We start from the raw sequence: 23895 nt of genomic DNA on the forward strand, positions 1-23895 counted from the left end.
ACTTGGCAGCATGTCTGAGATGTATCTGTGCTCTGCTTTATAGCACGAACCCCTTAGACCTGTGGCCAGATTCTCTACGTAAGACGGGGGTAAAGGATGGCATCTGTGGCTTTGAACAAGAGTTCCACCAACAATGCCCCAATAAATACGATGTTTAAACACAGTGATGTCCAAAATGAGTTGGGGAAGTTTGCAAGACAATGCCTTACAGTGCAAGAAGAAAATATTACCACATGTATCATTTCTTATCTTATTCTTATGTTTTCCTTTTTACCATTAAGTTAGTATATACATATAATTCATAAATAAAAATGTGCATATTGGGAAATTCTTGGTCAAAAAATTTTGTTGATGGAATGCATGCATAATCAAATATTGTAGGGTGCTGCTTTAAATATGAGCTTAAATTTAAACATAAACATGCATCATATTTCCTATAAAAGCTTTATCTAAATTTTAATCTTATGGTCAAATTTGACAAACTTCATAGCTTTCAGATTTTCCCAGATGCATATGAGCTAATCTTGTGGTAATTGATAGTATCCATTGTAATGTACAAGTTTATCATACAGTTACTAATGTTACATAGTTTAAATATATATAGCATGTTATAAACATAAGGTCATTGTTCCTATTACTTACATCTATGAAATTCCTTTTATTTTCAGATTTGATTTGGGCTCATTCCCCATAAGAATGATTGTCTCTGGTACAACATCTCATTTTTCTTCCAAGGATGAGTTGCAGGAGGTTTGTGACTCTCTATTGCCAACAATTTAAAATTAAAAGTTCAAGTTATAGAATTGAAAGTAAATTTAGATGCAATCTGGTTTTAAGTTGTTATTTTATTAAAAGAAAATAAGCTGTTTGTCCAATGTCACCTAGAAAGTAAATGGAAGAGACAGAACTAATGTTCATAGCATTCAAAATGAAAATTACACTTGAGGGATGAGTCCTTTTGTATTCTTTAGTTTGCATTGTATCATCGCTTGAGTGATTATATTGACGTTTGAAAGAATGCTTGAAGGTCTTTTTTAACAATATTCCCCTTTATGGTAGTTCTACTAACCTCTTTTTAAAAAGCATTCTTGTGTTTTACATTGTCTTTCCACAATAAATCTTGAATTTATTTAATTGTAAAGCAAATTCAGAACTTTAATCCCAGATCACTGCTTACGCTATGAACTTGACTCAATCTCTTACCTTTTTTTACCTACAGAGTGCTTACTTGTAAGATTTGTCATTCCTGTCTTGCTTTACCTATTGTTTGAAGATAAAGTGAAATAATTATGCCCCAAAAAGAGATGAAGAAAATAACTTTTTTAGAGGTTGGCAGAAAAACGCTTGCACCTGTGTTTGTATAGTCTGCAAGCTGTTTTGAAGCCCTTTGAAAGAGAAAGTGTTTTATGAACCATATCAGTAATTCTTTCCTGGCTTTACTTTCAGGTGGAACTGTTCTTTGAATCTCTTAAGGCCCAAGGATCACATCTAGATATATTTCAAATTATTCTGGAAACCATATCCAAAAATATTAAGTGGCTGGAGAAGAACCTTCCCACCCTGAGGAAATGGCTACTGATTACTACTTAAATGGTCAATAGAAACAGCACATCAGATGCTGTGTCTGTGGGAAGTGGGCAGAGCTCAAGTCAATGTTTCAGATAGTTTAACCTGTAAGACGGAGAAGGCAATGGCACCCCACTCCAGTACTCTTGCCTGGAAAATCCCATGGACGGAGGAGCCTGGGTAGGCTGCGGTCCATGGGCTTGCAAAGAGTCAGACACGACTGAGCGACTTCACTTTCACTTTTCACTTTCATGCATTGGAGAAGGAAATGGCAACCCACTCCAGTCTTCTTGCCTGGAGAATCCCAGGGATGGGGGAGCCTGATGGGCTGACGTCTATGGGGTCACACAGAGTCAGACACGACTTAGCAGCAGTGAAGTCACTTAGCAGCAGCAGCAGCAACCTGTAAGAAGCCTCAAGAAGTCAGCCTACACAGCTGCCTGTGCTCAGCTATCACTTCTAGCTGACAGACATATGATGCTGGGGTGGAGCCCCAGTAGCATATTTTAAATTAAACCTCCTGAATAATGGAGATATGTGGAGATATAGACAGAAATAGCTGCCACAACACAGACTGTCTACACTGCCCCACTTGAGGCAACTACTATTTTGCTTCTTTGATGCTTTTTAAGTCTTGCATAGTATCCTGGAGTTTTCCCAACCAGGTTACTTCCAAGGAAACATAACCAGTCTGCAAAAAAAAATCTTTCTTTCACATCTTTCCATCTCCTCACCCTTCTGCTCTCTCAGCTCAGCCTGAACAGCTTATTTATTTTTTATCATTCATGTAAAATCTCAATCAAATTATGAAGCATGTGAATCAGGAAAACAGACTTATCACCAAATCTCAGCTTATTACAAACTAGACATCAGGGTTTATCAGGGAAGCGAGGAGGTCCTTCTGGCTTGAGCCTCACGTTCATGAAGAAACTCGAAAACAGACTTCTGAGGTCATCTCTAAATGAAGTTAAATCTGAAGTCACAGTGGTACAGGAGAGAAAGATGGTATCACCCCACTTTAACTCATGCCCTATTGCATTTGTAATAAATCTTTTGAAAATTGCTGAGTCAGATCATACTATTGGATCTATTTTGGCTTAAATATATTTTGTATACATTTTGGCTTAGTTTGATGTAAATATTTAAATGTATCACTATATTTTGTAAACCAGTTTTGGCGTTTCTTCATATTTTAAGGGAATCTCCATCTTTGAAATTGTTTGACTTAACTGTTTGACTAAGGTAGTAGGAAATAAAACGTCACTCTAAATAAAGGTAGTAAATTTATTAAATTCATGATCCACGTATAATTCAGTATAAAGTATAATAAGTTCTTGAAAAATTTGAATCAATACACAGATTACTGGCTTATCTTGGTTATCAAAGAAGGCTGGGATTATTTGGGTGGGAGTAGGGTGGCAGGGTATTATCCAATCCCTTTTAAATTATTTCATATCATAAAGGTCTGTAGACCTTTCTCTACTGCCACAGTAAGAGCCAGGATACATTTTGGATGGACATGGGCGTGATCCAGTACATATTTTGTTAAGTTTGTTTTTAAATAATTTATTGGAGTCTTTCAAGCATCTTGGATTCTAGAGTTGGCCTGTTCATGGCTCTACCAGGTTTGTATAACATCAAAGTGATGTCCCTGTACAAGTGTCTTTTTGCATAAAGAAACTGAAAGAATAAAGAATACTATTTTTTCCACCAAAACAATATGTAAATTATGCAGTAAAATATATATGCGTTTTGGTTGAATTGTGCCATTAATATTGCCGTTAGTAAGAAAAGTTCTTTCTCTTGTGTAATAACTTATCTGCCATAAGTTTCCAGGTTTTTAATTCTTCTCTTTTTAGTTAATCTCTCAGATTCTTAAGAATTGAGTACAGAAAGTGGAAATTTTATTATTTGATGAGATTGAACAATGAGAAGTGCTGTGCCAATGATGTTTTAACGAATAAAGAGTTTTGTTTTTTTTTTAAAAAAAGAAAAACATTTATTAGTGTGGTATTTCAAAACCTTTATGGTGGATGTCAGACCCCTAAAACAAACTAAGGCTTGGCTAATGTTAGTTTTAGTTTCTCTTACCTTGAATGAGGACTTTCCTGGTGGCTCAGAGGGTAAAGTGTCTGCCCACAATGTGCGAGACCCGGCTTCAAACCCTAGGTGGGGAAGATCTCCTGGAGAAGGAAATGGCAACCCACTCCAGTACTCTTGTCTGGAAAATCTCATGGATGGAGGAGCCTGGTAGGCTACAGTCCATGGGGGTCACGAAGAGTTGGATGACTGAGCAACTTCACTTTCACTTTCACCTTGAATGGACAAACAAGTCATGAAAAGGTTATATACAATACCAGGGATAATGATGATGTGACCGACCAGACCCAACTTCACCATGCTTTCCTGCCCCCCACAGAGGCACAGGGAAAATTTTGTGGTTTCCAGCGCCCACTCAGAGTGAAAACCTTCCAGGCAGGGGAGCCCAGAGCAATGGCTTGTTCCCTTTTAGTGTTTGTGCCGGACAGAATAGGTCTTTCAGCTCTCAGAGTCCAACTCACTACCATGATATGAATTTCTTTACCTACTTCACGTACCTACTTCTGCATTTAACTCTTAGCTGTGTCACCGGGGTCTAATTGAAGTTTCAGAAAAGCAAGCCTGGCAAGGAACTTCCTGGAGAGATCCTAATTTTCTGAGGGAAGTTCTTAGGTTTGTTTTGTTTTTTGAAAATGTTTTTGGCAGGGAAAGGGGTTATTCTATTTCAAGCTACGAGAGCCTCTATGTAGTCACAGGACCTAGTTTTCTTCTTAAACATTAATGTCTGTGAAATACAAGATTGTTTATAGTGGTCACATTTATATTCTGCAACAAAATACCCCTTTATCTGAATTCACTGTGACCTGATTTCCATTTGACTATGTCACTATCTTTCATTCTACACGTAATTATATTTATAGACTTTGAATCAACCATCTGTTGTCTGCCTGCTAAAACCTTAATCTTATCAGTTATGTCTCCAAGTCCTAAAGAAAGAAGAGTGAAAGGGATTATGAAAGAAGTGGGTTTGCTGGATTTGAAGTATATGTATATTTTACACACAGTGCGATCAATGCAAAGAAATAGAGGAAAACAACAGAATGGGAAAGACTAGAGATCTCTTCAAGAAAATTAGAGATACCAAGGGAACATTTCATGCAAAGATGGGCTCGATAAAGGACAGAAATGGTATGGACCTAACAGAAGCAGAAGCTATTAAGAAGAGGTGGCAAGAATACACAGAAGAACTGTACAAAAAAGATCTTCATGACTCAGATAATCACGATGGTGTGATTACTCATCTAGAGCCAGACATCCTGGAATGTGAAGTCAAGTGGGCCTTAGAAAGCATCACTATGAACAAAGCTAGTGGAGGTGATGGAATTCCAGTGGAGCTGTTTCAAATCCTGAAAGATGATGCAGTGAAAGTGCTGCACTCAATATGCCAGCAAATTTGGAAAACTCAGCAGTGGCCACAGGACTGGAAAAGGTCAGTTTTCATTCCAATTCCAAAGTAAGGCAATGCAAAAGAATGCTCAAACTACCGCACAATTGCACTCATCTCACATGCTAGTAAAGTAATGCTCAAAATTATCCAAGCCAGGCTTCAGCAATACATGAACTGGGAACTCCCTTATGTTCAAGCTGGTTTTAGAAAAGGCAGAGGAACCAGAGATCAAATTGCCAACATCCTCTGGATCATGGAAAAAGCAAGCGAGTTCCAGAAAAACATCTATTTCTGCTTTATTGACTATACCAAAGCCTTTGACTGTGTGCATCACAATAAACTGTGGAAAATTCTGAGAGAGATGGGAATACCAGACCACGTGACCTGCCTCTTGAGAAATCTGTATGCAGGTCAGGAAGCAACAGTTAGAACTGGACATGGAACAACAGACTGGTTCCAAATAGGAAAAGGAGTGCGTCAAGGCTGTATATTGTCACCCTGCTTATTTAACTTCTATGCAGAGTACATCATGGGAAGCGCTGGAATGGAAGAAACACAAGTTGGAATCAAGATTGCCAGGAGAAATATCAATAACCTCAGATATGCAGATGACACCACCCTTATGGCAGAAAGTGAAGAGGAGCTAAAAAGCCTCTGGATGAAAGTGAAAGAGGAGAGTGAAAAAGTTGGCTTAAAGCTCAACATTCAGAAAACGAAGATCATGGCATCTGGTCCCATCACTTCATGGGAAATAGATGGGGAAACAGTGGAAACAGCGTCAGACTTTATTTTTGAGGGCTCCAGAATCACTGCAGATGGTGACTGCAGCCATGAAATTAAAAGATGCTTACTCTTTGGAAGAAAAGTTATGACCAACCTAGATAGTATGTTCAAAAGCAGAGATATTATTTTGCCGACTAAGGTCCGTCTAGTCAAGGCTATGGTTTTTCTAGTGGTCGTGTATGGATGTGAGCGTTGGACTGTGAAGACGGCTGAGCGCCGAAGAATTGATGCTTTTGAACTGTGGTGTTGGAGAAGACTCTTGAGAGTCCCTTGGACTGCAAGGAGATCCAACCAGTCAATTCTGAAGATCAACCCTGGGATTTCTTTGGAAGGGATGATGCTAAAGCTGAAACTCCAGTACTTTGGCCACCTCATGCGAAGAGTTGACTCATTGGAAAAGACTCTGATGCTGGGAGGGATTAGAGGCAGGAGGAGAAGGGGACGACCGAGGATGAGATGGCTAGATGGCATCATGGACTCGATGGACGTGAATCTGAGTGAACTCTGGGAGTTGGTGATGAACAGGGAGGCCTGGCGTGCTGCGATTCATGGGGTCGCAAAGAGTCGGACACGACTGAGCAACTGAACTGAACTGAAGGGACAATTTCTCCAGCTACTAACATAGCTATCCCACTGGTTTCTTTTGATTTGTATTTGCTTTGCGCATCTTCTTGAACCCTGTCTGAATTTTTCTGTATGCTTTAGTTTCATATGAGTCATTTGCAAACAGCCTACACCTAAATTTTGTTTTCTATTATGCTTCCTAACATAAGCCTGGCTGGCTCTAGCTTCAACCTCAATCCCCTCCACTCTCAAGCCTTGAAAACTGAAATTTTAGCCCTCATGTTAACATCGGCTTTAGCCTTCTGCTAACCCAGCTTTCCTGCTTGCACTTAGTTTTTTATAGACAACTGTTCTCCACTACTTTTCAGGTGACCAATGCACTCAAATCATTTGAAAAAATTTATTTCATTTTACAGTTCTGGTTATTTTTAGCAAGAAGTTTAGTCAGGGTACCTAGTCTAGGATATTCCCAGAAACCATTATAACTTTTTCCCAATATGCAAATGCCTAACACTTACATGTGGAGAAGGCAATGGCACCCCACTCCAGTAGTCTTGCCTGGAAAATCCCATGGACAGAGGAGCCTGGTAGACTGCAGTCCATGGGGTCGCTAGGAGTCGGACATGACTGAGCGACTTCACTTTCACTTTTCACTTTCATGCATTGGAGAAGGAAATGGCAACCCACTCCAGTGTTCTTGCCTGGAGAATCCCAGGGACGGGGGAAACTGGTGGGCTGCCGTCTATGAGGTCACACAGAGTCGGACACGACTGAAGCGATTTAGCAGCAGCAGCAGCAGCGACGCTTACATGACAGGCTCCTGAGGGTGGCAATTAGTTTGTGGTATTGATTGTGTAATATCGATTTCTCAGAAATAATGTTGTGGGGTGCCTAATCGTGTATCAAACTTAAGTTAGCAGTATAAACAGACTGTTCAGAATTTAAATCAGGAAAATTTTCCAATATTCATTAAAGAGAAATGGTTAGAAAGTCGGAGAAATGCAGACTTAACAAGATAGGAAAACATTTCTGTCTCAATCACTTCTGCAAACTTTACTTCACAACTGTAATTTCAAGATCTTTTGCTAATTTATTTTCCTTCCTCCCAAAGTCCTTTACTTCTACCATACTCCCAGATAAGTTCGGATAACCAGTTTTCTATTCTCAGTACATGACTCATTAATTCTCATCTTTAGGTATTTACACACACTATTTCCCGCACTTCAAAGTTCATATCTTCCTCTTTTGAATTATACTATATTTTTTGTTTTCAATACAATATTTTGGGTTGATGCCTCTGTAAGGAGTTCCCATGTTAATACCACCTGGCATGTCCCTCTAGTCATCCAAACAGTCCTCAATTATAATCACAAACCTCATTTTAAAGTAGGCAAAGCAAGTTGCCTATGAAAAGACTTAAAAGATAGGGAGGACATTATTTCTGTTTTAGAACCATACAATCTGCTATGTGCTCAGACGCTCAGACCTGTGAGACCCCATGGACTGTAGCCCACCAGGCTCCTCTGTCCATGGAATTCTCCAAGCAATAACAATGGAGTGGGATGCCATTTCCTCCTCCAGGGGATCTTCCTGACCCAGGGATCCAACCCAGGTCTCCTGCATCGGCAGGCATATTCTTTACCATTAGCACCCCCTGGGGAGCCCCTTTACCACAGTTCAGTTCAGTTCAGTCACTCAGTCATGTCCGACTCTTTGCCACCCCATGAATCGCAGCACGCCACGCCTCCCTGTCCATCACCAACTCCCGGAGTTCACTCAGACTCATGTCTATTGAGCCAGTGATGCCATCCAGCCATCTCATCCTCTATCTTTCCTTTCTCCTCCCACCTTCAATCTTTCCCAGCATCAGGGTCTTTTCAAATAAGTCAGTTCTAGAAAATAGTTTTGATACCTCTGATCAAAGCACAGTCTTAAAAATAATGCTCTATATTCTAGAAATGCCATTACCAGGTAGGAAAAGCATGTTATTCACCTGCTTTCAGTTGACTATTTCTCTGGGAAGCCAAAGTATTTGGATTTTAAGTCCAAGGGAGGTGGTGTTGGCTCCACCACCTTACTGAGGACCTAGAAAAGAAATAACACCTCCATTACTGACCTTGCAAAGCCAAATCTAAGTGCTGCCTAAAAAGGGAAACTGATGGATTTTTTTTTTCCCCAAAAATACATCTCTCCTTATCTAGTGGCCTCTTCTTCTATAAGTCCACAATTACAGATTCATCCCTTTCGGTTAATGAAAGTTGAAATATTAAATTGTAATTCATTAATCATGTTTTAGTGTGACTTCTTAAAAGATTTTTTTTATATGGGTCATTGTTAAAGTCTTTATTGAATTTGTTACAATATTTCTTCTGTTCTATGTCTTGATTTTTTCTCTGGGAGATATGTGGGATCTTAGCTTCCTGACTAGGGGTCAAGCCCACAACCCGTACATTGGAAAGTAAAGTCTTAACCACTGGACCACCAAGGAAGTCCCTTGATTTTATTTTTTTAAATTAATATTTATTTCTTTACAGCAAAAGGGCTGTAAGGAGAGAAGACCCTCAAGCTGGAAGAGGATTGGGGGAGTGGATTTTGGAATGAAAACAATACCCCCAGAAAGGACTGTTTGGGTAGGAAGCTCGGGAGGGCAGGATCTGTTACAGAGGGCATTTGATGCATATGTATTGACTATGTGAAGCAGCACCTAGAAGTGAGGAAGGAAAATAGAAAATGAGACCTCGGAGAACTCAGAGACAAGCCCACTTGGCAATTTTGCCTCAGAGGCTCCTGCCGGTACATGATTGTATAATTGCGCATCGTGTATTATGCATCGTGAATGAACCCTGTGTGCTGGTCCTGACTGTAAAGCCTTAAAAGCAAAACCTTAGCTCCCATTTTGCTTTCAGTTCGCTTTGGTCTCTGCATACCACGGGCATCCTACAAACAATGCTGGCTGAATAACAGGCTGTGCAGGCAACTGTCAGCCAGGAGGAGGAAGAAGGCATCTGAGTCAGCCTAGAGTCAGCCAAGAACTGCGGCCAAGTGTCATTTCCTGCATAAATATTGCAGGACCTTCCCCTGGTCAAAAACAAACAAAAACCTGAAGGACACATTCTACAGGAATGAAGAGGAGGCACGCGTCTCTTTCAGCACAGCTGTAAGAAATAAAGGAAAACGAAAATCAGCATCTTCAGAAGTGTAAACATCTCCCTAGAAAGAGTAAGCCGTTCAAAAATTCCCACTGAAGATCATCTCTAGAAAGATTTTTTATATCCTCTGATTTGTAGGGTCTGTGCTTGGTTTTCACAGCTGGAATAGGGCCTACCATCTCTGCCGGACTTACATATCAACTCGACACCAAAAGCTTTTTCTCAGGACACGGTTATTTTAAATCATTAGGTGTTAGAAAAACTGGTTTGCTCTTAGAGTATATTTTGTGAGTCTACTCTTTTATCTTTTCACGCAATGTACATGGAATTAAAGTTTCACAATTCACATTTAATAATAATAGCAAATACCTCTCTGGTGCTTATTTTGTGCCAGTCTCTGCCTGAAAGCATTTTCGGTGCGTTAGTTCATCTTATCCTCACAGTAACCTTAAAAGGAAGGCAGCTGTCCTTAGTTTGCAAGGAGAAAATGAAACCCTGGGAGGTTAAGCAACTTGCCCCAGTCAGAGGCAGTGGTCTTTAGTTTGTTTACAGAACTGTGCACTTCTCAACATGGTCAATTTTAAGAGCATTTTCATCACCCCCAGGAGGAATCTGTACCCATTAGAAGTCACTTCCTTCCTCTCTTCACTCTTAGGCAATAACTAATCTATTTTTTTTCTCTCTATAGACTTGCCTAGTCTGGACATTTAAAAACAAAAAATCAAATAATACAGCATATGATGTTCTGTGTCTGGCTTCTTGTTGTTTACACTTTTTGGCTATTTTGAATAATGCTCATGGTTATAGAACCATGGGCTTCCCTGGTAGCTCAGTTGGTAAAGAATCCACCTGCAATGCAGGAGATGTGGGTTCAGTTCCTGGATAGGGAAGATCCCCTGGAGAAGGGAAAGGCCGCCCGCTCCAGGATTCTGGCCTGGAGAAGTCCATGAGCTACAGTCCGTGGGGTCCCAAAGAGTCAGGCACAACTGAGCAAACTTCACTTTGCTATGATCATTCATTTACCAGTTTTTGTATGAGCACAAATTTTCAGTTCTCCTGGGTACATAACCAGGAGTTAAATTGCTGGATCATACAGCAACTCCATGTTTAATCTTTGGAGGAACTACCAGACTATTTTTCAACACATTATTATTTTCAACACGTTATTTCCACCAGCAGTGTATGAGCTTCCAGTTTCTCTCCATCTTTGTCAACATTTGCTTTCATCTGGCTTCTTGAGCCTAGCCATCCTATGCCTATGTCTAGCCATAGCATGAAGGGGCACCTTATTATGGTTTGTATTTGCATTTCTCTCATCAATGATAATATTGAACTTTTTCATGTGTTAATTGGTCATTTGTGTTTCTTCTTTGGAGAAGTGTATATTCAGATATTTTGCCCATTTTTAGTTAAATTATTTGTCCTTTATTCCTTAGTTGTAAGAGCTGTTTATATATTCTAGATGCAAGTCCCTTGTGAAGTATATGCTTTGCAAAAATTGCCTTCCATTATTTGGGTGTCTTTTCACTTCTTTGGATGCTGTCCTTGGAAGACAAATTCGTCTTCACCCTTGTCTTATTTCCATTAGAAAGATGCTGTTACAATGAGTTGAACTGTGTCCTCCAAAAATTCATATGCTGAATCATACCCCCCAATACGTCAGAATGTGACTTTATTTGGAGATAGGGTCAGAAATGTAATTAGAAAAGAAAGAAAGTGAAGTCAATTAGTTGTGTCCGACTCTTTGTGACTCCATGAACTGTAACCTACAAGGCTCCTCCATCCATGGAATTTTCCAAGCAAGAGTACTGGAGTGGGTTGCCATTTCCTTCTCCAGGGGATTTTCCCGACCCAGCGATCCAACCTGGGTCTCCTGCATTGTGGGCAGACGCTTTTACTGTCGGGGCCACCAGGGAAGCCCGGGGAAGTAATTAGTTAAGATGAGGTCCTGTTGGAGTAGGATGGACCCCTGCTTCTATCTGATGGGTGTCCTTATTAAAGGGGGCGATATGAACACAGACAGGAAACAGGGAGAATGCCTTGTGAAGCCTGGAGCTTTACTGCCATAAGTCAAGGAACTACTGGAAACTAGAAAAGCGCCCTGGAACATATCTTTTCCTGGTGCCTTCAGAGGGAACATGGCCCCACAGACACCTTAATGTTGGGCTTCCAACCTCCAGAACTATGAGACAACTTTCTGTTATTCCAGTCACTTGGATTATGGTAATTTTTTTTTTTTTTTTCTCTCACAGCAGCCTTAAAAAACTGATACAAATGCCTAAGATTTATTTTTCCATTTTGGTAGTTACTTTCATGTCAGCTCCCTTGTGGCTCAGATGGTAAAGAGTCTGCCTGCAATGCAGGAGCCCCGGGTTCGATCCCTGGGTTGGGAAGATCCCCTGGAGAAGGAAATAGCAGCCCACTCCAGTAATCTTGCCTGGAAAATCCCATGGATGGAGGAGCCTGACAGGTACAGTCCACGAGGTCACAAAGAGTCAGACATGACCGAGTGACTTCACTTTCACTTTCTTTTTCACTTTTCAAGTCAAAATTCAAGACTTAATAATATAACATTTCTAGGTTTGAGATCCTAGTTATATTGATCAATCATATGAAAATTACATTGAATTGGGCTCTATCTTTACATTTTTTACACAAGTATCTTAGGGTTTTGAAAAAAATCAAAATATTTGGCTCTTAGCTACCTAAGCAGATCTTATGCTTTTTAGATTTAAGTTTAACAAAGGGAAATGTTATAAAGACTCTTAGTAAAATAAGGTGACACTATAAAATTAAAATTTATCTTTTCTATTAGAAGTTATCGTATACCACATATATTAATTTGTTTTGAATTTTCTCCCTTTTTTGTAGTTCTTGTCTTAACAACAACATAACTATGTGAATTAATCTCTTAAAAAAAAACACCCTTTAAATATTTTCTTAGATTACAGCTTATTATTTCTTGCTTGTTAGAAACAAGCTATTTTATTTTGAAATGTTATTCAATTATTTCTATCTGATTATAAATATAAGGTGGCTAGTTTTGATGAATATGAAATCAATCAAATATAATACAAACAGATTAGGGAACTTGATTCAAATTTCAGAAGAATCTTGCCAAGTTGTATAGGTACAATGGTGAATAATATTGAGAAAGGAGCTTAGAACTGGATTTGAAAAGACAGAATGATACTCCTTTTCTGATTGAGCAGCTTGATGGCTATGTGACAGCTTTGTGGGCAAATCACGTCTCCTTCTGAACTTCTCAGTTACCCTACATACATTATGATTTAGATTCCTTTGGGTATAAAGAGACTCAGGAGCACTGAAGTCCTGGTATTTGTGTTTGTGTGTATGCCCGTAGTTTTGAAATGGGAGGGGGGTGCGTGGGGATGCTATTATTGAGCTATATCACATTAAAAAGATATAGGATTAAATACCAAAAGTTACTAAAATATATCAATATCCATAACATTGGGTAGACGTTTACGTTGCCTACCTAACATTTTGGTTCACTTAATCTCTTTTTCCTTTCTGAATAAGAAAAACGAGTTTGTCTGAATGCCCTCTTCACCCCCCCATATGAAATAAGGGAAATGATCCTAGACCCTGTTTTGTCTCAACACCACTCACAGGAACTTTATTTTCATTTCCAGAGACTGGCTTAGAAATGTACATAATAAAGTTTTGATAAATGAAACCCAGGAAGAATTCTAGTAGGGTATTTCTTAGAAAAGTTTCTTTGTTCTTAAGAAAGAGACATCAAGAGAAAGGTTCTTTCTTCTTCCCCTGCCAAAACCACCTTCTTGACTAAATGGCCCCCAGTCTCTCAGAAAACTTCTCAGAGTACAGAGTGAGAAATTGGGTTTTTGACGAGGTTGGGGAGCTCTGACTGGAGGTTGTCTTGTTTCTTCAATTGTCATATGAGATGGTGAATGTCCTTATTCTTCAAACTAGTTTGATTCAACATAGTTTTTTTTTTGTAGTCCAAAGCATCTGCACTAGTATATGACTGCTCCTTCTTGATAACCTTTTCCTTCATTTGGCTGAAACTTGTGGTTAAACTGTAAGCTATACAAGGACTTCCCTGGTGACTACAGGGTAAAGAATCTGCCTGCAATCTTTCCTGCCTGGAAACCTGGGTTCGATCCCTGGATTCGGAAGATCCCTGGAGAACAGAATGGCTACCCACTTTAGTATTCTTGGCTGGAGAGTTCCATGAACAGAGGAGCAGTTCATGGGGTCACAAAGAGTCGGACACCACTGAGCGACTAAGCATGCATGCAATATGAGGGGTTCCAGCTGGCTCATCGGTAAAGAATCTTCCTGCCAATGCAGGAGACACAGGTTCAATCCCTGGTTAGGAAAGATCCCCTGGAGAAGAAAATGGCAACCCATTCCAGCATTCTTGCCTGGGAAATCCATGGACAGAGTAGCCTGGTGGGCTACAGTCTGTGGGGTCAGCTGGACGTGACTGAATGAGCACGCATGCACAAGTTACAAAAGAACTCTGTTAGACAATCATTCTGCTTTCCTCTGTGCTCTAAACATTTCTCAACTTGCTATAATGGATGCAGGGTATGTGCGCTGCGAATAGGTTTTTGGAGTGATGAGACGTCGACTCCTCCGGTCCTTGAAGTGGCTGGAGACTTCACGGTGGTCACCTGTGTCCTGGCAGGAAGCTGCATCCACCATTTATTCAAGAAGTGAATAAATATCATGTTCAAATATGTGCACTGAATTAATGTATTTTAATTGTCTATTTCAAAGTCATTAGAAAGCTTATTTAATAATGCTAAACCTAAATTTGACATGGACTATCAATAAATTATATGGGAGTATCAATTAAACAGTGAAATAGCCATCCAGTAGCCTGAGGTTAGCTATATTTCTCTTTAATTCATATCCATTCCATGGATTATTGTCATTGACCTTAATTTCCCTGCAGGAATAGGGAAGAAACAGAAAGCTCCAGAGTTTTGGAGTAGAGCACGACCTGAGCTTCATCCTGTCTGCCACCTGTGAGTAAATCCTCTCACCTCTTAGACTTAAATTCCCTCATCTGCTCAACAAGGCTTGGGTTAGCTGTCCATGGCATAGGAAGTGTTTTATTTTGATGAAAAAAAGTTCCTATTTTCATTGATTAGCAAGTTTGTTGCTTCTTTATAACTAAACACTGTTTGTTATTCAAGGAGCTCATATTTGCCTTTCATGCTATTTATTATACATTATAATTAGCTCTCCAAAATTTTGGCTTTCAAATGTTAAATAGACATCAAGGATTCTGAAAAGAGTAAATGAGTATGGTAGATAATCTCACACTATCTCCTCTGATAGCAAATAGTTACTTCATAATAATTTAAAGTATTATGCCCTTCACTAAAGAGGAAGTTCTGTGTGGGAGGATAGGAGGAGCTTAGAGACTGAGACATAATGGCTTTCAGCTTGGGTCTGTGAAACAGTGTTCCCTCAGAAATGCTTTATGAAGTGAACTGTAAAATAGTATCCAAAAAATAAAAACTCAGACTAAAACAAAACAAAATTCATTTTTATTCTTTTGAGGGTAGATAGGATTCTGAAACATTTTGATTTTCGCTACTCTATCTCCAATACAAACCCACAAGTCTTTAAATGGTCCTTTTGCATGTGTGTGTGTGTGCATGCATATGTGTGTGTGCATGTGTGTGCACGCATATGTGTGTGCATGTGTGTGCATGCATGTGGGCACACCCACGCCTGGGTAGGAACAGGAGGCAAATGTTGGCAAAGGGAAGATAAAGAAGTTATTTGTCTTTATGCCAAAGAAATCACAAAAGATACGATGATTCACCTATATTTGTTAGTGCAATGGTGAAGCATTTTTACAAGTCTCTGCAGAATTGACGTATTTAAAACCAAATACAAGCTAATGTGTTTCACACTTAAAAGCATGACAGACTCCAGCTTACGGGTGAGGTGAGGTGAGGAGATTTAACAAGCTATGGAGTTGTAAATATCTCTAAGTGCTTTGACTGCAAAAATAACTCCAAAGGAACATGACAAGACCCTGACTCATCGGAAAAGACCCCGATGCTGGAAAGATTGAAGGCGGGAGGAGAAGGGGGGGACAGAGGATGAGATGGTTGGGTGGCATCCCCGATCCAATGGGCATGAGTTTGAGCAAGCTCCAGAAGTTGGTGGTGGACAGGGAGGCCTGGTGTGCTGCAGTCCATGGGGTTGCAAAGAGTTGGACACAACTGAGCGACTGCACTTAACTGAAAATATAGGTAAGAGCCTCCTGTCTAAGCAATACAATGTGTGGGGTCCTTTTAACAAAACCCAGCACTACAAATACTATATACTATTTGAACACTTTTGTACCAGCCCCTGTGATTCACTTCCTATTATTGGTTCTAAAGTAGACAGGTGTAGGGGGAAGGGGGAGGGGTTGCTGAGGAGGCAGCCTAAGGGCTCTGATTATCTTTAACACAATGTCAAGAGAAGTGGTTTCCCTTGTAGCTCAGTTGGTAAGAATCTGCCTGCAGTGCAGGAGCCCCGGGTTCGATCCCTGGGTTGGGAAGATCATCTGGAGAAGGAAATGGCAACCCACTCCAGTATCCTTGCCTGGAAAATCTTATGGACAGAGGAGCCTGGTGGACTGCAGTCCACGGGGTCCCAAAGAGTTGGGCACGACTGAGCAACTAACACTAACTAACTAACAAACTAAGAGAAGAGGGGAGCTTTGAAGTGTCATATGATACAGACCTTCTCTGTACTGATCACAAACACATCACTCAATACAGAAATGTTCTCTGGAAGGGTTTTCAACACTGCAAAAGACCTAGAACTCTAAATACTGTGGCATCCATTCACAAATCCTAGGGTACAACCCTTTATGAAGGTAATGACCCTGTCTTCCTGGAGCTTGCATTCTGGAAAGAGAGATTGATAATAATGAAAGAAGGAACAAAAACATTGTTTTAGACAGTGCTGTGAAGATAATAAAGCAGGGGTCAGTCTCTACCTAGCAGATCATGTTTGGACCTATTTTCCTTTGGGGGGTCAGGGAAGAGCTCTGCAGAGATGACATTTGAATTGGGCACTGAAAGACAAGAAGGAATAAGCAGGGAAAAGCACGAGGCAGAAGCAACAGTTCATCCACGAGGAACGCGTTACAGGAATGATTGGATGTAGCTTGGCGACTTTCAGGAACAGCCATCAGGGCCTCCGTACACAAAGCATCGTGGGCACAGGTAGGAGATGCGGTCCCAGAGTTCAGGCAAAGAGTTTCAATTTTATTCTAAGTGTCGTTGGTATCCACAGGAGGTTTTAAAGCGGAAGTGGGCGATTTAATACGATCGATACTTTAAAATGAAACATTGCAAAATACAATAATTGCACGCAGCTTTTACTTCTTCGAAACCTAATTTCTAAATTCCCACTCGGGTCAAACAGCGCCGCGGCCGTCCCCGTTTGCCCAGGCTGTTTGCCCTCTCTTCCAGCTTGTTTGCACGCGACGCCCTGCTGTTGACAGCCTCGGAAGAGAGCCTGTGACAGTTGCCAGGCGCCGGGAGGCGTCGCGGGAGCCAAGTTACTGCTGGGGCCAGGGCTGCGCTGGGGGAAGGAGGGGAGAGGGGATGTGAGGCGGTGGCCGCGCCCTGGGAGGGCTGCGATCTCCGCGCCGTGGCGGCGATGCATCCTCTGAGCAAGGGATGAAGAAGCCGGGGGCCCAGCCGAGCTTCCCCGAGGCTCACGGCGCCCCCCGGTTTGTTTCCGTCCCAAAGGTTCGCCGGCCCTGCCCGGGGTTTGACGCCGGAAACAGTGATGGCTGGGGGGCTGCTAGAGACTGGGGCGCTGGATGCGGGCGGGGCGGGGGAGCGACCGAGGGAGTTTCCGTTTCTCCGGCCTAGCTCCTCCCGGCCGGGCCGCAAAGGCGACACCCTGGGGGAGAGGGGGGTGGAGGGGGGAGCCTCGCCAGGTGTTGATTTCAGGCTCCACGGGGCCAGGCCTTCTGCCCACATCCTGCGGCGCCAGTTGGCCCGGGCGGATCCAGCGCCGCGTTTTGTCATCTGCCTGCACCGGGAGGTAGAGGCGGCGCCCCCAAACCCGCTAGCCGCCCGGGGACAGGACCCCGCGTGCCTGCCCCCGGCGGTAGCCCCCCTTTCAGTCTCCAGGCCATCGATCGCTTGGGACCACTGTGCGGAGAGCGAGTAGCCTAAGGAGACGACACAGAGTGCCTGTTCCCTGAAGCCTCGCCGAAGGGAGGTGGACTCCCCCGGGGAAACTCGAAGCTTGGGCACTCAGCGGAGCGCCCTGCACCCGCAGCCTGCTTACCTACTCTGCCTTCAGATCTCGGCGCCCGTGGCCACCTCGCACCCAGGTCTCTGTCCTCACCCAGCCATCCGAACCAGCGACCCCACTGGGTCTGCCTCCCATCACCCTAACTGAAGGCTCAACAGGAGGGGCGTGTGTTTCAGCCTCGTCTGTGGCCTGTGTTTCTCGTCCCATCTCTGGAATGTCCGCTCCATGGGGAGATGTGTTACGCGCGTGGTGCCGGGCTCCCACCGTCTAGAGCCGGGACACCTGCCAGACGCGACAGACCATCCCGTTTGCTTTAAAGCGACTGAGCGCGGTTCCGAGCGCTGGACCGGAGAGAGCGAGCGTGTGAGCCGGCCGGCCTTCCTGCCCGGGGCGGGGCTTACTCTGGACACGCCCCTCCCAGGCCCGCCGCCTCCCAGGAGCCGCCCCCGCTGGATTCCCCGGCTCTCTCTGCAGCTGTCTGCAAAACCCGGAGTGGCGGATCCCAGAGAGGGCGGAGCGGCGCCGCCCCTCGCGGCACCTCCCCGGCAGCCCTGGGCGCCGCGCCGGGCATGCTCAGTGCGCAGGGCCGCTCGGAGCTCTCGGAGGAGGAAGCTTGCGCGCTCCCGCTCTCAGGAGCCGCGGCCCGGGGCAGGGGGGCCGCAAATAATGGAGCCTTTCACCAATGGTGAGTAGGCGCGGCCGGAGGGAGGCCGGGGCTGGGAGCCGGGCTCTCCCGGGGCCCAGAGGGTCGTGGGGAGTCGTGACACGCGAGGGTGAGCTGCAGCCGCCTCCAGCGCAGCTTTCCCACGAGAGGTTTTGCGGTAAGGTGGGGGGGTGGTGCTGGTGTAGGGGACCCTGGGGGTAGGCTGTTGGAGGCTCGGGGGAGGGGGCGAGAGGCGGCAATCGCCAGGCTCGGGGGTCGAGGGCCGGGGTTGCTGGCGTGAAGGTCAGCGCCACCGCCCGTCCCGGATGGGGACACCCGGTGTCCCGGACACCTCGCTCCTCTGCGCAGCCAGGTGGGCGAGCTGCAAAGTTTGGGCTGCGGTGCATTGGAGGAGGGGCTGCCGGGAAAGTTGGCAGAGCTTGGGTTTGCCCCGGGTGCAGAGTGGGCTTTGGGGCGGGAAGGGTTAAAGGGCGGTCAAACCCTCAACTTGGGTGGCGCGCCCGGAGCTGTCCCCCTGCCTTTCGGCGAGTTGCCGGCGTGACTTTTCCTGTTAGGGCTGGGTGGGTGTGGGGGTTTGTTAGGTTAATTCAGTGGAAGGTAGAGGAAAAACTTGCAGAAAAGCTGGATCACCCCGGCTGGGCGCCGGGGAGGTTCCTGGCCGCATTGCCGCTCTCCCCGTCTGTTGCGGAGGCATTCCGCAGGAGGTTCAAGCTTCCTCTCCCTGGCTCCCAATAAGATCGGTTTTTAAATTTTCAGTCGAGATTCATGAAATATCAAGGGGCCGTCACGGTGATATCACAGTGTGACTTGAGGCGAGTGTCCAAAGCCGGAGCCTGCAGGAGGTTTGGCTAACAGTCATAGCCCTTTACTGACCGAAGGGAGCGAATCCGTGCCACCCTCCTTAAAACCGTGGCTTTTGTTTGGACCACAAGTGCCATGTAGGGGTGAGATGCCTTTCAGTTTGCAGTGTTGAGTATATAGATTCCCTTTTGGGGACAGAAAGTCGGAAAACTGCCAGCAAGGGAGAATTCACGCTGAAATGGGAGAGTTCACTCTCCTAGTGGACATGTGTTTTCCTGCGGGTGGTTGGTTACTTAAGGTAGAGAGTTTGTCGCATTAATAGAAGGCAGAGTCTGCCTCTGTTAGGGTGGGTCACTTGCCACCCGGGAGACAGAGACATTGTCCACTATGTCCCAAACTCGAGCCAGACTTTGTTGTATGCTGTTTTCATCCCTGGGACTGCGAACTACTAATTATATTCTCCCTGTCCCTAATTCAGAATGCTTTATTCTACTGCCATCTTCCTGTCTGTACTGTTTAATTAGGTTTAATGATGACAGCTTTAATTCTGAATTTTCTCATCCAGGTTCTATTTGTAATTACTGAGGCTCTAAGAGTAGTCTGGTAAAGTTGGCAAAGAAAAATAAGGACGATTTGAGCTAAAAGGAAGGTTAGAGAACATCCAGTACTTTGGTATACAAAGTATGTTTAATACAGATTCTTAAATCCTTTCCAGTGAGTATCCTAAGGCTTATCCTGTGTTCTAGGTAGAAAGCTTGGAGCTTCCGTGTTGGTAGGATTTTAAATGTGAAGTTTCCTGTAAATTAAAACAAACAAACAAACAAAAAACTCCTTTCAACAAGGCTGAATCACGTATTTGGTTAAGATCATTGCTAGCTGATTTGGTGAACCTGTGCCTATAGAATTCAAGTACATTCTCAAGTCTTTAAATTGGAGACTTTTCTCCCATCTTAGAATAGGTTTAGAATATGTTCCTCTGGATGTGAATATTTGCAAATTGTCATATTTGGAAGGGCAATGAAAAAATCCCAGAGAGGAGAGTAAAAAAGAAGCAGTGCTTCAACTTTCATGTAGGAAATTGGATTTCTAATCCTTTCCGGTCTTGCAGATTTTCACAGTCTGTGCTGGAGATAGTTTAGCAGTGTATCATTTTAGTTAATGTAATAATTACTCCTTGGAACCTTATCTAGCATCCTTTAGCAAGGGGAATAGAAACTTAACATCTAAAGTCAACAAGAAATTGGTTGATTAGTTGCTAAGTCGTGTCCCATTCTTTTGTGACCTTGGGGACTGTAGCCTGCCAGGCTCCTCTGTCCATGGGATTTCATAGGCAAGAATACAAGAGTAGGTTGCCATTTCCTTGTCCAGGGGATCTTCCCGACCCAGGGATCAAACCCCGGTCTCCTAGATGGCAGGCGGATTCTTTATCACTGAGCCACGAGGGAAGCCTCAACAAGAAGTTGGGTCCTAGCACTTTGAGGTGCTTTTTGGGTTTAAGGAAGGCTCATTATTTCGGAACTTTTGAAGAATTTTCTAGTGTCTTCAAACAGGACATGGTATAGTGGAAAGTATACTTATCTCTGTACTTAATCCTTTTGAGGGCAAAGAATATGTCATCTAATTCTCTCATAGGTCTCAGTCTTCTGGTGCAGAATATTTCATTACCCATAGAATTTATCATTGGAGGGTTTATCAAGTATGGCGTGGGCTTTTGTTACACATTCATTCTCTTTTAATAAAATTGTCACCACTTACACTTTGTCATATATCTCTATATTTGGAGAGAGGTGTGACCGCTTATCGGAAAGTTTCAGTAAGTCGGGGCCATGTATCTTTCAGTTAAAATCTTGTCAATGATTTCTCTCCCTGAAAAGAGGTAAATTTGTAAAGGAGGCAAATTTAGTTTGTTTTGCTGATTTGGTTTTCAATACTCTTCTATCCCAGTGAGGCCCAAAACTTGCTGCTGGAATGGCTCACTTTTCTTGGACCCTGCTTTCTACCTGCTGATAATGGATTTATTTGATGACCATCCTGTGTTAACTTGTCACTGCTGCAGTCCATTTAATATGCAGATCTCCAGAAAGGGCTTACAAGGAGAGACATTATTGCCAAGAATTTCCATTTGGCTCAGGAGGTATTTTTGGTGTTGCCCTTGGTAGGGACTGCTGGCTATTATGCTGAAGACAGGACATCCAGTCTGGCTTTGGATATTTGGTGCCTTTTATTTTTTTATGGGGAGAGGAATGTGCTGGACTAGTAGTCAAGGTTGGTTTGGTAGTAGCTATTATGTTCTGTTAGGCGGGTAGAAGTGAAACTATTCAGAAGTAGTGATTGCTGTATTACCAAAAACCAACCAAACAAAAAATAGAAACTCTGTAGATCTTTTGTACAGGGACTTCTCTGGTAGCTCAGAGGGTAAAGCGTCTGCCTGCAATGCAGGAGACTGGGTTCGATCCCTGGGTTGGGAAGATCCCCTGGAGAAGGAAATGGCAACCCACTCCAGTACTCTTGCCTGGAAAATCCTGTGGATGGAGGAGTCTGGTAGGCCACAGTCCATGGGGTCGCAAAGAATCGGACACGACTGAACGACTTCACTTTCACTAGATTAGGGCAAGCAATTATTGGATGACTGCCTAGTTTTGTTTGTCCTCACTTGCACGTAAGATTAGGGCATTTTAGAATAACTTAAATTTATGTTAAGGAATGTAGAAACAGAGCTCACCCTCTGGATTTGATTCAGAAGGTCTGAAGTTGGGTGTAGGAATCTACACTTCATTTTTAGTGTACTAAAAGGATTCACCAGGAGGGAGCTTTTGAGAACTTTACTAGGTAAGCAAATTCCATATGTGTGTGTGTGTCTATTTTTAAATGCTTTCTAGTTTGTGGTATGGCCCAACGAAAATCTCCAGAGGGTGGAAAAGCATTGATATTTTGAAGCCCCAGCACTGAAAACACAATTTAAACAGTTTTATTTTTCCCAAAGCCCCCAAGAATCACTTTAATACTACATCCTGGTGTGTAATCTAACAAGGGGGGCTTTCCTGTCTTTATAAAACTATTTTTGTTTTTAGATTGGCTTCCAAGTGAAAGTATTTCCCAGCTTCCAAAATGGGAAGTCTGGATAATGAATTAGATGTTCATGAATTATAAGGGAGTATAAAATTGTGATTTCATCATTTTAACTTTACAAGTAGCAGTTATCCTGTTAGGTATGTGCCTGTGTGTGCTCAGTCACGTCCAGCTCTTTTAGACCTCATAGCCTGCCAGGTTTCTCTGTCCATGGGATTTCCCAGGCAGGAATACTGGAGTGGGTTGCTATTTCCTACTCCAATCCTACAGGCATGCATTTGTTTTAAAAAAAAAAAAAAAAAAAGTTTTTTTAGCATTTGTTTAAAAAAAAAAGCTTTTTTTAGCATCTATCAAAGGTCATCTATGTGAGCTTACTGCATTGTGTTCCTATGTAGTTTTCTTTTGTTCTGAAATAACTTACCACATTGAGGAAAAATCTTTAAAATGGAAGATAATAGTTTACATAATAGGATATAAGTTAAATTCTGCTTTTACCTTTCTGTCTTACATCTTTATTTCAGTTAAGGGAAACAAGAGTATATAGGATTCGAATATTAACATCATTTAGTAGTATAAGGTTGAGGCTGTAACTAGAAACCAGTCCAGCTGTTAACTGGAAAGCAGAGGTGGAAAAGTTCTGTATGTGACAACTTCCCCAAAAAGGTATCTTGAAACAAGATAAACACCATATTTTAGAAACTATTAGAACCAGTGATTATTATTTATCTAGAGATGATTCTTGAGAACTCAACTTGAAAGAGACAGAACCAGAAAGATTGGTTATAAGGAAATTGTCATATAGAGAATAAGAACAGTGATTTCTTTCTCAGGAATCAGGCAGACCATTTTTGGAATGGCTATTTATAAGGAGATTTTCTGCTAGGCACAGTTAGCAGAAGCCCCATACACCTGCTATCAGTTAATGCTAACCTGATCCTAAATCAAGATGGCAGAAGAATAGGATGGGGAGACCTATTACGATTATACAGTGGAAATGACAAATAGATTCAAGGGATTAGATCTGATAGACAGAGTGCCTGAAGAACTATGGATGAGGTTAATGATATTGTACAGGAGGCAGTGATCAAGATCATCCCCAAGGAAAAAAAATGCAAAAAGGCAAAATAGTTGTCTGATGAGGCCTTACCAATAGCTGAGAAAAGAAGTGGAAGGCAAAGGAGAAAAGGAAAGATATAACCATCTGTATGCAGAGTTCCAAAGAATAACAAGGTGAGATAAGGAAGTCTTTTTCAGTGATCAGTGCAAAGAAATAAAGGAAAACCATAGAATGGGAAAGACTAGAGATCGCATCAAGAAAATTAGAGATACCAAGGGAACATTTCATGCAAAGATGAGCACAACAAACGACAGAAATGGTATGGACCTAACAGAAGCAGAAGATATTAAGAAGAGGTGTCAAGAATTCACAGAAGAACTGTACAAAAAGATCTTAATGACCCAGATCATCACAGTGGTGTGATCACTCACCTAGAGCCAGACATCCTGGCATGTGAAGTCAAGTGGGCCTTCAT

General features: G+C 42.7%; 2 protein-coding genes across 2 annotated transcripts in view; both read left to right on the forward strand.

Annotated features, from left to right (window-relative positions):
• ERAP2 (endoplasmic reticulum aminopeptidase 2) overlaps positions 1 to 1965 on the forward strand; it is a 41658-nt gene extending 39693 nt beyond the window's left edge. The window contains exons 17-18 of the mRNA XM_052643838.1: positions 669 to 750; positions 1447 to 1965. Coding sequence (XP_052499798.1) covers positions 669 to 750; positions 1447 to 1590 — 226 coding nt within the window. The 3' untranslated portion in view covers positions 1591 to 1965. The remainder of the gene's footprint in view (positions 1 to 668; positions 751 to 1446) is intronic.
• Positions 1966 to 18480: 16515 nt separating this feature from the next.
• The window catches only part of LNPEP (leucyl and cystinyl aminopeptidase), a 97468-nt gene continuing 92053 nt past the window's right edge, over positions 18481 to 23895 (forward strand). The window contains exon 1 of the mRNA XM_052643769.1: positions 18481 to 18514. Within this exon, the coding sequence (XP_052499729.1) occupies positions 18496 to 18514 (19 nt within the window). The 5' untranslated portion in view covers positions 18481 to 18495. The remainder of the gene's footprint in view (positions 18515 to 23895) is intronic.

This window comes from Budorcas taxicolor, chromosome 7, assembly GCF_023091745.1.
Source record: "Budorcas taxicolor isolate Tak-1 chromosome 7, Takin1.1, whole genome shotgun sequence".
In the NCBI taxonomy this organism is placed as follows: domain Eukaryota; kingdom Metazoa; phylum Chordata; class Mammalia; order Artiodactyla; family Bovidae; genus Budorcas; species Budorcas taxicolor.